Source organism: Oncorhynchus tshawytscha, linkage group LG08 (assembly GCF_018296145.1).
Source record: "Oncorhynchus tshawytscha isolate Ot180627B linkage group LG08, Otsh_v2.0, whole genome shotgun sequence".
Lineage (NCBI taxonomy): Eukaryota > Metazoa > Chordata > Actinopteri > Salmoniformes > Salmonidae > Oncorhynchus > Oncorhynchus tshawytscha.
Window position 1 is genome coordinate 24,942,462 of NC_056436.1, and position 16,328 is coordinate 24,958,789.

At 41.4% G+C, this 16,328-nt stretch overlaps 1 protein-coding gene across 2 annotated transcripts in view; it reads right to left on the reverse strand.

The window, feature by feature from the left end:
• The window catches only part of LOC112246804 (gamma-aminobutyric acid receptor subunit beta-1-like), a 52,668-nt gene extending 36,551 nt beyond the window's left edge, over positions 1–16,117 (reverse strand). Inside the window, exons 1-3 of one of the 2 annotated variants that reach the window (XM_024415342.2) lie at positions 15,376–16,117; positions 15,191–15,282; positions 14,995–15,062 (exon numbers count right to left, since the gene is read on the reverse strand). In XM_024415342.2, the coding sequence (XP_024271110.1) occupies positions 14,995–15,062; positions 15,191–15,282; positions 15,376–15,455 (240 nt within the window). In that variant the 5' untranslated portion in view covers positions 15,456–16,117. The remainder of the gene's footprint in view (positions 1–14,994; positions 15,063–15,190; positions 15,283–15,375) is intronic. The other variant, XM_024415341.2, reaches the window with a different exon arrangement.
• Between the last annotated feature and the right edge of the window lie 211 nt (positions 16,118–16,328).

Here is a 16,328-nt window from a genome sequence, read left to right on the forward strand (position 1 = left end):
TTAGACTGCACTAGTAATTAAAAGTAGTTTCTTCAGACAGTTGAAAGAGACAACATGATGAATGCAATATGAGATTGATGTGTATGATCAGGGCCAAGAGATCTGTACCTGTCAACCCTCCACCAGGTGTCAGATATAACCGCTTCTAGAATGCAGATGTTACAGTAATTATTTTCACTATTTTCACTATTACCCAGAATAATGGAACCCTCCTTCAATTGTGGGGGTCCTGATCATACACAGCAATCTCACATTGGATTCATATAATAAATTAAATACAGGCTCTCTCACTCAAATGTGCATGATTAAAGGCCCAATGCTGCCGTTTTAATATCAGTATCAAATCATTTCTGGGTATCAATTAAGTACTTTACTGTAACAGGTTTCAATTAACATTGTCAAAAAGTAACAAAAATGGATTTTTAGCAAAAAACTACTTAGCAAGCAAGAATTTTGCTATGACTGTCTGGGAGTGGTTTGAGTGGGGAGGGGAAAACTAGTTGTTATTGAAAATCATTTTGGAACTCGCTTTGTTATCGGTCTATTAGTAACTAACTTAACGCCTGGTAATGTCACCAGACAAGCCGAAACTCCACCCTTGCAAAAACGGCTGATGCAAAAAAACGGCCTTTGCAGATTGTATTTTCTATGAGGAAATAACACTGATCACATTTTTAACATGTTTATAGTGTCAGTTTCATCAGCTGTTGTACAATAGGACACTTACACAGGTAAAACTGAATTTTGACAGCACTGGGCCTTTAAGATGTGAGCAAGAAATAAAAAATGAACATAACATAGTTGATTTGCTAATTAATTGCTGTATAGGAGAACCTGCAACCTGAATTTAAAAAAACATGATAGATGTGTAATGCTCACTCTATCATCATAACACAGGTATGATTACATAAACCTGGAAAGTACAGCTACAAGCCTCTTACTGTACCTTACATGCAAACCAATAAATAACAGATAGGGGAATTAGAAATCCACAGGAACTGTGAGTGAGCAACATAAACCTGGGATGACATAACTTTAAGTGAGAACTGCTGCCTCATAAGGCTGGGAACAGAGAAACGGAGGAGAGGAAGAGAGGAGAGGAGGAGAGGAAGGGGGCGTTGCAGCTCTGTCCCTCATTGGGGATGAACACTTTCCTTGGAGCCTATTATTAGAAACAGCTGTTTCCCTCGACGCCCGCTTTCCCATCATCACTCTGGCACCTCAGCGTTTCCACAGCAGAAAGTCTTAAACGTGAGTGGAATACCGTTATGCATTTGAGAGCGCTAAAGCAGAGCGCCCGCTGCTGCACTGTAAACACACACACACACTCACACAGGAAGGGAAACAGGGGCAGGCGATGCCCTTGGCATGTTTCCTCTCACCCCCATTTCCTTTGTTGATGTATGATAGGCAGACCTTAATTGAGTGCTCCTCTACTCCTCTCCATATTTCACCGCACCGCGGACAACAACATGGGCTCTCTCCTACGCACGTCTGCACCACGCTATCCCCTCTGCAGTGTGCTTCTTCATGACCTAATTCCTCCCAATCCATGCCCATCTACGGGTGCAGACATCACAGGATAGAGGGATAGGAAGAGAGGGTGGGAGGAGAGGGGTAGAGATGGTGGCGCAGTCCTCCCTCCCAGCCTAGTTACTGTCAAAACTTCTGCGGCTTTTGGCAATCATGATGAAAAAAAGTTGCTGGCAACTGGATCTGCAGATATTCATTGGATGAATGGTGTTCATTGCATGAGAGCAGACTTGCTTCAGATTTAGCTGGGCGTCATTGCAGTGTTCACTCATGCGTGCACACATGGACGCGCACACACACAAGTAAGCGAACCAACACAAACACAAAAGTACCAAATTCCACTATGGTGTGCAGCACCCTCAAAAGACTACAAACATCTGCATCTATTCATCTATTCTTCTCTATCAATAGTATGCTCTACTGATCGTTCCCGGTGTCTTGTGTGGAAATGTTGCATAGGACTATTCCTGTTGTAGTTTGGTAACGATTTGCTGTCTAACTGTCCCATGGTTCAGCTCTTGCATATGATGTATTTAGCTGACATAAGAGGATTCTGAGGTAGGAATTCCTCCATCTTGGCTGACACTATCCAAACGGGGTTGGATCCCTGACAAAAACAAACATGATATGCAATTCAGTCCCACTGAGGAAAGTTTTTGACAAAGGTCTCTGCAGCTTCTTCTGCTGTCGGACGTGCCAATGAAGAAAAGTGAAGGACACAACTCAAGACTCATCTTTCAATCAAATTCGAAGATCCCACCAAACGGTTCTCACAAGTCAGAGGAATCTCCAATCTGCTTAGTGTAACAGAGAAATGTCAGCACTGGTTGCAGTTAAAAACCTGTATAATGTTCTGTGTAATTATGTTTCAAGGACGTCCAAGACTAAGGGCTCTATTCAATCTGATCCGCTTTAGCCGACATCAGCATAGCTGTTGTTTTGGCGGTGTCAGAGGTGCAACTGCATTTGAGCTTTCAAATCTACAAGCTTCTGCCGTTTACCTAAAGTGCACATTGCCATTGGCTGCACGGTGTCACATTAAGATAAACTCCATGCAGCCTTGTTTAGAAGTTCGAACACTGGAATGTGAGATGTAATCTACACCTTGATTAGGCTGATAGAAATCCTCATTTTTTTGTTCAATGATTTTCAATTTGAGCATCATTACTTCTATATAGCCTACACCGCCAAAATATCAACTATTCGGGTGTCGGCTATTGCCAGGTTAGTGCTTGATCTGATTGAATCTAGGCCTTATTTTCATACATTTACTGTCAATGAGTTATTGATCAAGATTTTAGTAATGTCTATGTCCTTTTGAGACATGAGTGCAACTTGGGTATACAGCATAACTAAGAACTTGTCAGATTTTGTCACCATGTGTTACTGCAGGCGACTGACTACATTGCTGTTTGAGTGGACTGAAGCCTGTGTTATAAGTCCTTGGATAAGACTGTGTCTGTACAAGAATGTACAAACAGACAGGCATGGCAAGGAATTGATATGTATGCATACCAGAGACGGTGTCAAATTAATTGACTAAATAAAGTCTACTGGAACTCCCCCCCCTCACCACCCACCCACGCCCCACCTCTTCCTGTCCCTTAGACCAATAACCATCTCCTCCTCTAGTCCCGTCTCTCCCCTTGTTTCCATGCCAACATCTCTGCATGAAGTCATACACATGTAAGAAAGTGACAATTCAATAAAACTATCATGGAGATTCTCTTGGTGGTGAATAGAGCAGAAAGGCGTTTCTCAGACTGTCTTCCTCTCGTGACTTTCTATCTTCTAGATATCCTGAGAGGCTTGGGTCAGAGAAGAAAGATTCCATTTAGCATTAACCCTGAGTGCCCTCTGTCGCGCCGCCTCCTATTTTATCCCACGCTCCTACTGACTGAGCAGTGCCTGTGATGTTCCTTATAGGAAATGCCTCTTGACATCTAATCAGATGGGGAACCATTAACTTCCAGTCTAACGGGTCTTACTCTGGTATGGAATTACACTAGAACGGTGGTCAGGTCTAGCTGTTAAAAGGCTCAGTGTGTACTCTATGTGTGATGAAATCCTAGCTCTCACTCTTATTCAGAAAATGGATCCATGGAATGCTAAATCTATCATTTTCTCACTAGCTACCAAACACAAGTGCTTTCTAACATGCATTAGTTGACTAAAAAGGCTTACAAATAAGCAGCAAGACGCCCTCAAAGTTCCTTCACACTAATATTCAGTGAATTCTTAAGCCACTTCTGCAGAACAAGATGGTGAACAGAATGCACTCGTACTGCTTTATAAAAAGGCCCAGTGTTCTGTACTACAGATAGACAGCATCAGCACTGTATGGTACTGTATCAGTACAGTGCAGTACAAGACAGGACTTCACAGTACAGACAGAGCCAAAGGGACAGATTAGATAAAACGCAGCATTCACCCATCTGCTCTGCTTCAGGCTCACCAAGGGGTTAAATAAAATTAAGTTACTTGCTTTAAATTAATCTCACAGAGCTCTTAGCGCAAGAATGTCTCAACTCATCTCTTCACCTGCATTATTTCCAGGACTGAATGGTGAGAAAGCACAAAGAAAGAGTGCAGTTCCACTGCAGCAGTCTGCCTCGCACTGGGAAATGTCACCTATTACTGTGAATAGTATCAATGAGCCCCCCAACTTTAATATGTCAAATGACAAAAAGATGGAGAAACAGACTCTCTGACAACCTCTTTGTGTTGTCGTCATCTCAGTCTATAGTGCCGGTGACGCCCTACTCCCTCACTGTTTTCATAGAGATCAAATCTATACAGTACAAGGACCTAATCAGACACCCCATGACACTCTCATACTGTGGTTACTGCAGTGATATACAGTAAATGGTGTACCAGAGACTAGAGGTCGACCGATTATGATTTTTCAACGCCGATACCGATAATTGGAGGACCAAAAAAGCCGACACTAATTAATCGGCCGATTTTTTAAAATGTATTTGTAATAATGACAATTACAACAATACTGAATGAACACTTATTTTAACTTAATATACTACATCAATAAAATCAATTTAGCTTCAAATAAATAATGAAACATGTTCAATTTGGTTTAAATAATGCAAAAACAAAGTGTTGGGGAAAAAAGTAAAAGTGCAATATGTGCTATGTATGAAAGCTTACGTTTCAGTTCCTTGCTCAGAACATAAGAAAGCTGGTGGTTCCTTTTAACATGAGTCGTCAATATTCACCATTTGTATTTCATTAACCTTTGACTATTGGATGTTCTTATAGGCACTTTAGTATTGCCAGTGTAACAGTATAGCTTCCATCCCTCTCCTCGCTCCTCCCTGGGCTCGAACCAGCAACACAACGACAACAGCCACCATCGAAGCAGTGTTACCCATGCAGAGCAAGGGGAACAACTACTAGAAGGCTCAGAGCGAGTGACGTTTGAAACGCTATTAGCACGCGCTAACTAGCTAGCCATTTCACTTCGGTTACACCAGCCTTATCTCGGGAGTTGATAGGCTTGAAGTCATAAACAGCGCAATGCTTGACGCACAACGAAGAGCTGCTGGCAAAACGCACGAAAGTGCTGTTTGAATTAATGTTTACGCGCCTGCTTCTGCCTACCACCGCTCAGTCAGATACTTAGATACTTGTATGCTCAGTCAGATTATATGTAACGCAGGACACGCTAGATAATATCTAGTAATATCATCAACCATGTGTAGTTAACTAGTGATTATGATTGATTGTTTTTTTATAAGATAAGTTTAATGCTAACTAGCAACTTACCTTGGCTTACTGCATTTGTGTAACAGGCAGTCTCCTTGTGGAGTGCAACGAGAGAGAGGCAGGTGGTTATTGCGTTGGACTAGTTAACTGTAAGGTTGTAAGACTGGATCCCCCGAGCTGACAAGGTGAAAATCTGTCGTTCTGCCCCTGAACAAGGCAGTTAACCCACTGTTCCTAGGCTGTCATTGAAAATAAGAATGTGTTCTTAACTGACCTGCCTAGTTAAAATAAAAAGGTATAAAAAAATCTAAATGTAAAAAAAAATATTTCAAAATCGGCAAATCGGCGCCCAAAAATATAAATTTCCGATTGTTATGAAAACTGGAATTCGGCCCTAATTAATCGGTCGACCTCTACCAGAGACTATAGGAAAATCCCCATAGGATCTATTGAAGTAAATTTGGGGGGGCAGTTGGACAAACCTCTGCACCCACACTGTACAGTGCCTTGGTTTCTCTATTCCAGGGGGGAAATAAAAACAACTGTCAATCAAATCCAGGTGGGCTCCTACGTCCTCAGTGCTTGGACCCCTGATCATGGCACAGCATGGGCAACAGATTTTGAGTTCAAATTAAGTTGTTTGAACAGAGAACCCACTCGTGACACCTTGATCTTTCTCACTGGTGAGATGAAGTGCTATCGGCAGAGCATCACATAAATCCTCATCCTAAGGAGGCGGCGGACACATCAATCTCCCAAACAGATCAATAACTCCTGACCACAAGCCACTATGAGGGCTTCATAAGGCGCTCAATACAGGAGCTGCTGTGGACATACATAAGGTGCCATGACAGGAGGAATAGTGAGGGTTCGTAAGCTTCCTCATACTAACAACTAGGCCTACTATGAGGAGTTCTCACAGTATAATCACATTGTTGGCTAACCAATGCAACATACGATACCTGCATTTTCATTAACACCTCAATAAAGCGATTATTGCCTTCCTATCTGTGCTGTTGATTGATTTTGGCACAAGTGGGCTTCCATAGGGCCTGGGAGAGAGTTCTACAGTATGTTGAGTGTGGTCGTCACTGTCACGATTGTCGTAAGAACATTCAGACCAAAGTGCAGCGAGATATGGGTTCCACATGTTTAATGAATGAAACGCACAAAAACAATAAAGAACAAACAAAACGTGAAGAAAATGAAGTGCTCACAGGCAACTACACATAAACAAGTTCCCACAAAACACAGTGGGGAAATGGCTGCCTAAATATGATCCACAATCAGAGACAATGATAAACAGCTGCCTCTGATTGGGAACCATACCAGGCCAACATAGAAATAAACTCCCTAGATGACCTACCCTAGTCACACCCCGACCTAGCCAAAATAGAGAATAAAAAGGCTCTCTATGGTCAGGGCGTAACAGTCACTTTATGAGAGTCATGGCTGTACTAACCGTGCACTCCTACCGCTCTCACCTTGAGAAACTGAGTTGCCGCTTTCAAATCTCCACAAATATATGGACTGTGAGAGAAAGTCAAAGCAATTCCACTGTGGTTGTCATGATAACAAAATAGCTTTCACACGTTGCTAACAAACACCACTTTTACTTGTCGTCACTCAAGCTTGTAAAAGAGAGACCTTCACATGTCCAGCAAACAAACCACAAAAATCTAGGTACAGTCCGCAATATGAAAACTCTGACAGTTAAAGGAAGAAAACCAAGAGAAAAAAGAAAGGGAGTTGGAGTGAGAGAAGAGAGAGAGAGAGTGCAGGGAAGAGGGAGGGAGAGAGAAAGATAAAGAGACCAGGACTAATTCATTACAGTATCTCACACCAGCCACAAGGTGAGAACTACCTGCTATTTCAGCCCAATACTAAGTCTTAAAGTCTTAAGTAGAGCAAAGAGTTCTCAAATCTCTCTGCCGCTACAATCCTGCAGGAATCAGACTATCAAATCATCTGAAAAAAAGACCGCTCACCTCTCCCTTGATCACATCCGTCACGGGCCGTTATTTGAAGTCTCCAACACAAACTAACTTAATCAAATACTCCTTTAATCTCTTGAAATTCATTCTTGACTGAATAGAAATCATGCAGCCTTGACTATTACTACTACTGTAGCATACTGCCCCATGGGGAAGCACCACTATCATGTGTGACATCCTGACGGCATTCAACAATGTAGGCTATCGAAGTCCTGAACACATGCAGCAGCCCCTTTCCAATGAATGTCCGAGGTCGCTCAGGCAGAAATGTTGCCACAGACAACCACTCAACTCGAGGGGAAGAATACGAGTCTGACCCTTGGTATCTCACAGCAAACCTCCTACAGCTCATGTCACATCAGTGTTGTCTGGTTCACTAGCCGGTTGCCTTTGACAGCACAGCATAGCATGTATGATTACTAAGGTCAGTAAGAGTGAGAGCAGTAACACACTGACCTGAAATATACTTGTATAATCATTCTGGTATTGCCACGGTCGGGCGCTAACTCAGCATACAGCCCGCCTTTCGGACTAATTTCAATGTTACCGCAAGGTTGTATGATTTGTTGAAGAAGTAAGGGTATCAGAAACCCCTCTGTGATATTTGGTAAGAATCAAATTAAAACCAGTTTTTGCCTGGAATTGTCATGCTTAGGCTAGCATTAAATCTCTTGGAAGAATCTCAGTGTAGCAGACTAACAGTACTAGCATTATAAGAAAATAATACAGTACCACTGTTGGCATCAACAGAGTATCTGAACTCAACGCTAACATACAAGTCATGTGCACTTAGCTAGTCTATGTAGGCTAGGCTGGGTGCTTTTAAGATGGATGTGTAAATATCTATTTTAGTTCGTATTCGGCACTTGCGATGCATTTTGGCCCATTTTCTTATATACAGTACACATGCTGAGCATTCAACATTCTAGGGTTCGATAGTAAGCAGCCGATTGACCTTATAATAATAAAAATCAACACATTTACTGTCTCTTAATGATGTCCCAATAACCCGTATTCAACATATTTTATTGCATGTGTAAACTGCACTTCCAAACCATGATTAGCTCACATACTATATACTTTACCAGTAACATTATTTGGCTGTTAATTAGCTCACTTGCATTTGCGGATCACATTTTCTAAGGCATGTCCTTTTTTGTTCAAAATGGAGTCTTTCCAAAGAGCTATTTGAATAAAATCATAATCTTAGTCAGCTGTGTCTTGCTCCTCTACATTTTTATTTAGCTAATCTATCAGAAGTGTATTTCACTTTAGGTTAGACCAAAGAAGCACATTGGCATCCGTCAGGGATAGTCAAGCGGCTTTAGCTGAGGAGCTTTAACAAAAAGCTAATGGGGTGTGAAGTCTGCAGAGAATTTGACAAAAGTGGAAGAAAAGGAGTTTCATTAAGAGGGACATCCTTTATGACTGAGCAACGTCCATTTTCATAACTACAAAAAAAAACACAGTTTCTATCCTTTCAAGCATCAAACGCTTAAAAGTTTACACCTAAACAGTACATTATAAATAAACTGGGACCTGGTCAAATAGGGGAGAGGCATTATCGTTTTTTTAAAACCAGGTTTGTTGTTAATTTGAGAAATAATAGATGGAAGGGAGTTGTGTAATAATGGCTCTCTATACTACTGTACACTTTCTTCAATTTGCTCTGGATTTGGGGACTGTAAAAAGACCCCTGGTGGCATGTTTGGTGGGGTAAGTGTGTGTGTGCAAATATGCTACAGTATGGTAGTCGAGTGGAAGTCAGGTATTTATTCACAATCTTTATTTAACCAGGAAAGATCACAGATGTATTTGATCAATTTTACAGACGTGACTGACCATACAACAAATGCCATATAGCTGCATTATCAACAGCACATAATCTGATCTCAAAATAAACTTCCTGTTGATAACAATACAAGCGAGTTGGAGAGAAATTGAGAGGGGGGTTGGGATCTTGCCATCAGATGAGAACAGGTCCAAAAAAGGCACAGATGATCACACAGCTCTTAGCTTAACCCAGAAGAGCTATAATTTGGCCTTTTAATTAAGCCACAATCAGGGTGCTGCCCCTGCATTTGTTTGTACACTTTGCAACTGGTTCTTATACAAATGTAATTGCCACTCAGTTATTCTGTAGTAACCACCCTCAAAACCCAAAACTATGGTGTGGTTTTGCGATGTGTGATGCAAAAAAAACACAAGGTTGTACATTCAGAACCCTTTCTAGATGCCAACATCCAATACAGTCAATCTCTGTATCACGTAGTTTGTCATAACTGCAGTGCTTGCCCCCAAAAAGTCTACTGGGTGACAGTGATGTTGCTGAAGCAGGGTGCGAAGTACATGTAATGCCAGCAGCATACCACCCTGCATACCACTGCTGGATTGTTTCTGAAGCTAAGCAGGGTTGGTACTGGTCAGTTCCTGGGTGGGAAGTGGTGTTGGAGGGCCAGTAGGAGGCACTCTTTCCTCTGGTCTAAAAAAATATCCCAATGCCCCACGGCGGTGATTGGGGACACTGCCCTGTGTAGGGTGTCGTCTTTCGGATGGGACGTTAAACGGGTGTCCTGACTCTCTGAGGTCATTAAAGATCCCATGGCACTTATCGTAAGAGTAGGGGTGTTAACCCCGGTGTCCTGGCTAAATTCCCAATCTGGCCCTCAAACCATCACGGTCACCTAATAATCCCCAGTTTACAATTGGCTCATTCATCCCCCTCCTCTCCTCTGTAACTATTCCCCAGGTTGTTGCTGCAAATGAGAACATGTTCTCCGTCACCTTACCTGGTAAAATGAAATAGGTATAGTATATAATCAATTTATTGATGGATATTTATATTGTGACCAGTATGACCAATGTTTCGGTGTGGCCTTTCTCAAGGAGAGCCGGTGCCAAATGTCTCTATCAGACAGAGCATAAAACCCCTTCCAGCTTCCCAGTCGCATACACATTAAAATGCTAAACCGGGAAGAGGCCACAGAGGCACAATCAATGACCCGTCCAGGCTGTTAGGCTTTCCAATCAGAAGTCCTCTGGGCCCGGCTCAAAGAAAGAAGCACCTTCCATTTTCCAAGAGGGGATTTTGTCGGTAGGAATTCAACCTAATAAACAATTCATAACCTTGGCTCACGATGACAGCACATCATTGACTCCACAAACTCTGTCTATATTTACTTGACAAATTCAGTATATCATGTGGAAATGACTTATGTATGAATGCTATGAACGTAAAAGGCTTTGTTCAGGTGCAAGCCTGTGACTTCCAATTTATAATTTTATGAAGCCTTTTACTACCCAAGAATAAAACGCAATTTCAGAAGGGCAGCTCACATGTGAAAAACTACTGCAGGCACTCTACTATCAGATATAACTCAGTAGTAGACTGCTCAGTAACGGGACCCATTTCTTTGAATGAATGGGTTTCAGACAACCAAAAATATAGAAATGTGGAATGTATGAAGGCAATGTCATTGATACTCAATAGCCAGTTAAATGACTGGAAACACAGATACAGTAAGTAAAAATAATTTGGTATGTCAACGTGCAAATAGTCTGTTGTTCATATGTGATCAATGGTGTTGAAACCAGATACAATAATCCATTACAGATATATTACTATTATTACATCTATTACTTTGGAATTATCATGATTGAACTAAAAATGTTCACCAATCAAAAACCTTGCTTCATTATGGGTGTTTGAGAGACCGTTTTGAATACCATGTGTGTGTGTTTCAAAGAACTATAGAGATGAGAATCTTCGGGACCCGACCAATGATGAACATTGGACAAATGTTTAGCCTTTTTACATGAGTTATTGTAGTGTTTTTGGCTAACCTGATTTTCCTACAGTTATGATTTGCAGACTATTTGTGTGCACTGGTGGTTATGTCTCCCTTGATGAGGTAGAAATGTTACATGTATTTTCACACGCACCTTTACTGGACCTTTAAAGGTAGTAACTCTATAAACTTAATATGATCGTCGAGTGAAATAATGTACTCAGATATTTGTTTCCTTACCTTGTAAGCAGTCTATGGACTGCTCTTAATTAATCTGTTGTGTAAACCGATTCATCGGTTGCGACAGGATGGAATGCGCAGGATAATGCAGGAGTAGTTCCGGTGTTTTGGTTTTCGTCACTATTATTTCGACGTACATCACTGATTATTTCGACAATCGCAAACCGGAACTCCCAATTTCTATCACATATGGACCCAGAATTGAATCATGCAGCTGACCAAATTATGCAATATTTTAGATCTGGGTTAACCGATATTAGAATGCTCTAACGAGTGACTGCAATCCACACTTTGGTTTTGGTAGAAAAGTCACTGCCAAGAAACACTTATGTTAGCATTTCTGGGTTAAAAATGTTATTTTACTCAGCATAGTGTGTCTGAAGTTACACATCACACTATTACAACAGTGTGACTGTTTTGGGATAAAATGTTCTATATAATTCATTTAATGTCCTGTGTTGTGTCCTTATACTGTTACCATTGATATGTTCTGGGGGCCATTTTGAGACCTTACGGAGCATCAGGTAATGCTGGAATGTCAACCAATGGCATGTCCATCTTTTTGTGAGAAATTACACCGGTCACTCAAACATTTATAAAGTATGAATAGCCCACACTTTAGATGAGTCCATACAAAAATATGCAACTAATGGTTTCATGAATGATCTTATGAATCAATATTAAATACTTTAAAGTTTGTTTATAATTTGTGAATAACTAGGTTACTAACATGCACACATTTGGGAGTAATGATTAACAAATGATGAATAAACTATTTACTAATCTATTATAAATACTTTATTATAGGAGTTATTATAGTGTTACCGACACATGAGTTCCAGTGTGTATAGCGTCACTCTAATTTACAGTGCATTCGAAAAGTATTCAGACCCCTTCATTTTCCCCCACATTTTGTTACATTACAGCCTTACTCTAAAATGTATTAAATCGTTTTTTTCCTCAGTCTACACACAATAACCCACAGCGGCAAAGGAAAAAACTGGTTTTTAGATTCTTTGCAACAAAAAAAAATTTTTTTAAAGAAAAGATCACATTTCGATAAGTATTCAGACACTCTACTCAGTACATTGTTGAAGCACCTTTGGCAGTGAATACAGCCTCAAGTCTTCATGAGTATGACACTACAAGCTTGGCACAGCTGTATTTGTGGAGTATCTCCCATTCTTCTCTGAAGCTTGGACGGGGAGCGTTGCTGCACAGCTACTTTCAGGTCTCTCCAGAGACGTTCGATCAGGTTAAAGTTCGGGCTCTGGCTGGGCCTCTCAAGGACAATCAGAGATTTGTGCCGAAGCCACTCCTGTGTTGCCTTGGCTGTGTGCTGTTCTTGTCCTGTTGGAAGGTGAACCATCGCCCCAGTCTGATGTCCTGAGCGCTCTGAAGCAGGTTTTCATCAAGGATCTCTCTGTACTTTGCTCTGTTAATCTTTCCCTCAATCCTGACTAGTCTTCCAGTCCCTGCCGCTGAAAAACCACAGCATGGGGATGATATTGCCCAGGTGATGAGCTATGCCTGGGTTCCTCCAGACGTGGCGCTTGGCATTCAGGCCAAAGAGTTCAATCTTGGTTTCATCAGACAAGAGAATCTTGTTCTCATGGTCTGAGTGTCCTTTAGGTGCCTTTTGGCAAACTCCAAGCAGGCTGTCAAGTGCCTTTTACTGAGGAGTGGCTTCCGTCTGGCCACGCTACCATAAAGGCCTGATTGATGGAGTGCTTGCAGAGATGGTTGTCCTTCTGGAAGGTTCTCCCATCTCCACATAGGAACTCTGGAGCTCTGTCAGAGTGACCATCGGGTTCTTGGTCACCTCTCTGACCAAGGCCCTTTTCCCCTGATTGCTCAGTTTGGCCGGGCGGCCAGCGCTAGGAAGAGTCTTGGTGGTTCCAAACTTCTTCCATTTAAGAATGATGAATGAAGAATGATGGAGGCTGTGTTCTTGGGAATCTTCAATGCTGCATAATTTGTTTGGTACCCCTTCCCAGATCTGTGCCTCGACACAAACATTTCCTTCGACCTCGTGGCTTGGTTTTTGCTCTCACATGCACTGTCAACTGTGGGACATTATATAGACAGGTGTGTGCCTTTTCAAATCATGTCCGATCAATTGAATTTACAACAGGTGGACTCCAATCAAGTTGTAGAAATATCTCAAGGATGATCAAGGAAACAGGATGCACCTGAGCTCAATTTTGAGTATCATAGCAACAGGTGTAAAGAGTTATGTTATAAGGTATTATTATAGCTTTTTTTTTATTATACATTTGCTAAATTTTCCAAAACAACTGTTTTGCTTTATCATTATGGGGTATCGTGGATAGATTGATGAGGTAATAAAATTATATATATATATATATATATATATATATATAAGAATAAGGCTGTAATGTAACTAAATGTGGGGGAAAAACATCAGGGAGTCTGAATACTTTCCAAATGCACTGTACGTCCTATTCAGAGTAACAGTAAAGCTATCTCGTGACAAGATTTACAGTATGTGTTAACTTGTGATTTTAAAAAAACTTAATGGGCATGGCCAGTACATAACCAGTATGTCAACCTAATTAAGATGGTTTGGAAAAGCATTCCACATGAAGCTGGTTGAGAGAATACCAAGAGTGTGCAAAGCTGTCATCAAGGCAAATGGTGGCTACTTTGAAGAATCTCAAATCTAAAATATATTTTGATTTGTTTAACACTATTTTGGTTACTACATGATTCCATATGTGTTATTTCTTAGTTTTGATGTCTTCACTATTATTCTACAATGTAGAAAATAGTAAAATAAAGAAAAACCCTTGAATGAGTAGGTGTGTCCAAACTTTTGAGTGGTAATGTATCTCTGCAGACCAAGGTTCTACAATCAAAATGGGAATGCCAAAGCTCCCTGAGCAATATGACTGTAAAGACTGCAGTTTTCTGTAGCATCATGAAAACATTGAACTACCCGACATTCCATAAACACCAAGTGTTTGCTTGGAAGCTGAGTAGAAAAAAAATGTTCTCCCTCGCCACACATGCACAGACAGTACACACACACACACTTTACAGTCATGCCTGCTGTTATTATTTTTTAAGGCAAGTTGATCCAAGCATAAATGAATTTGTATCAATCACTGACACCATGCCAATACTCATATGCACACACTAAGTGCCCACATTCAGCGTCACAATTTGGCTTTTCTGGGCCTCCTTGTTGAGTCACTGACAACATTATGTAATTACTGCATTGAGGCCAAAGCAGCAAACAAGCACCATTTTTTTTGTCTCCTCCTCGTCAAATCACCCTGTTTCATAGCTCGTAATGTGTATTTTTAACACCTCACAATTCTGTAAGGTACGCGCTTGTAAATCCATGTGCATCACCAACGCCCCCCGATTAATTTTCTGACTTTAGTGGTTCTGACACCACAGGGAAGTTTCTGCATATGGATTGGATTTCACACATTGCGGTAGCTCTCCTTTGGTGCTGAAATGCAGCGAACCATTTTGGTCAAAGGAAAAACGTTATACTAGTAGCCAAACAAGGGCAAAGACAAGAATACGAGGATTTATCACTACATCTAGAGGACAGTGGTATGAAACACGCAAATACGAAGACAATTACCACAGCCATAATCACGTGTCCTGTGTTCTCACACTAACATGTGTTGCACGAGGCACATCTCCCTTTAAAAAAAAAACATTTTGTAGGCTAGGCTACTTACCATGTTGACTTCCGAAACCATGTCGATACTGGCGATATCTATGCTCATGCCAACGTCCACAGGGGCACCTTTAAATCACATGTAAAACAGGTATCAGTGGCTTTTTAATAAGACAGCTCGCTGGCGCGATAAATGAATCTGTATGCGACTTATTAGCCAACATTGGGTAGACTTCATCACCTAAAAAGGTATTTACCTCCAAAATCAGGCCTCAGACGAATGTCATACCCCTTCAGCAGTTTGTCGACGGTCGCTTTCACAAATGACATGTTGCTTTGCTCGTTGGCGCTAAAGGAAACATATATGGTATTGATTCAGAATCTTAATAAAAAACTGCAAAGGGACAGGCAGAAACAAGACATCACACCCGTTGGATCTCACCTTTGAGCGCCGCAGACCATGGCGACCATGAGGAAAAGACAAAAAATCCCCCAGCGTCCGCGGTCCAAAGCCGTGCACATCACTAACTTTGATCAGAGAGATGACTTTGAGCTAAGATTTAAGGAATGCTACCTACTTAAGTCACAGGCTGTCCAATTATTCCAAGACCAACGCATGCGCGTCTTTTTACCAACATCAAAACTGTATTTGCACAAAAACCACGCTATTTCGTAGAAATTTCGGTGGCTTTGAAATAAAATGGGTAGGCTATTCGCGTTTCACCCGAGGTGTCGATGATGGCGCAAGAAGCCCGCGCCGGGATGCATGCAGTAGCTGAACGGTATCAATATGCTAGGCAGATCCCATCCACTCCGGTTAATTCGAGCATTTCAGCAGACACAGCAGTGTCCGGAGCAGATTTGCATCAAGCAGGTCTCCCCGTGTTGATCGGCTGAAGATCTTAAAAGAATAAGCATTGAACACGGCTCTCAGTTCACCTTTAGTCAGCGCTATGTGGGGCATCGTGCAACACAAGCACGTCTGAGGAGCTGCGCATTTTCTGAGGTGTACCTGGACGCTTGAGCTCCCTCGCAGCGGATTGCATTCCCCACGCGTCACGGGCTACAGCACAAGTTAATCATTAGTTAAAAACCCAGAAAACGCATAAAAATCGCAACCGCACCTATAATTAATGAAAGGAGATAAGATACGCTATAGGTTATGCAATGTCCCTTGCAGCAGCATGACGTGCTATATACCACATAATTAATAATAATACACGTTCTGCTATGTCTAGTGATGATATTGACAGACTTCTGACTAATTTGTCAAATCGATTGCTGTTTATCTGGTCACCATGTGCTAGACCACATGATTATTTCAATCATAATTAGTTGTGTATTGAAAATGGGTGATTTGTGGATAATTGGCCACCATCAAATGACAACTCGTAT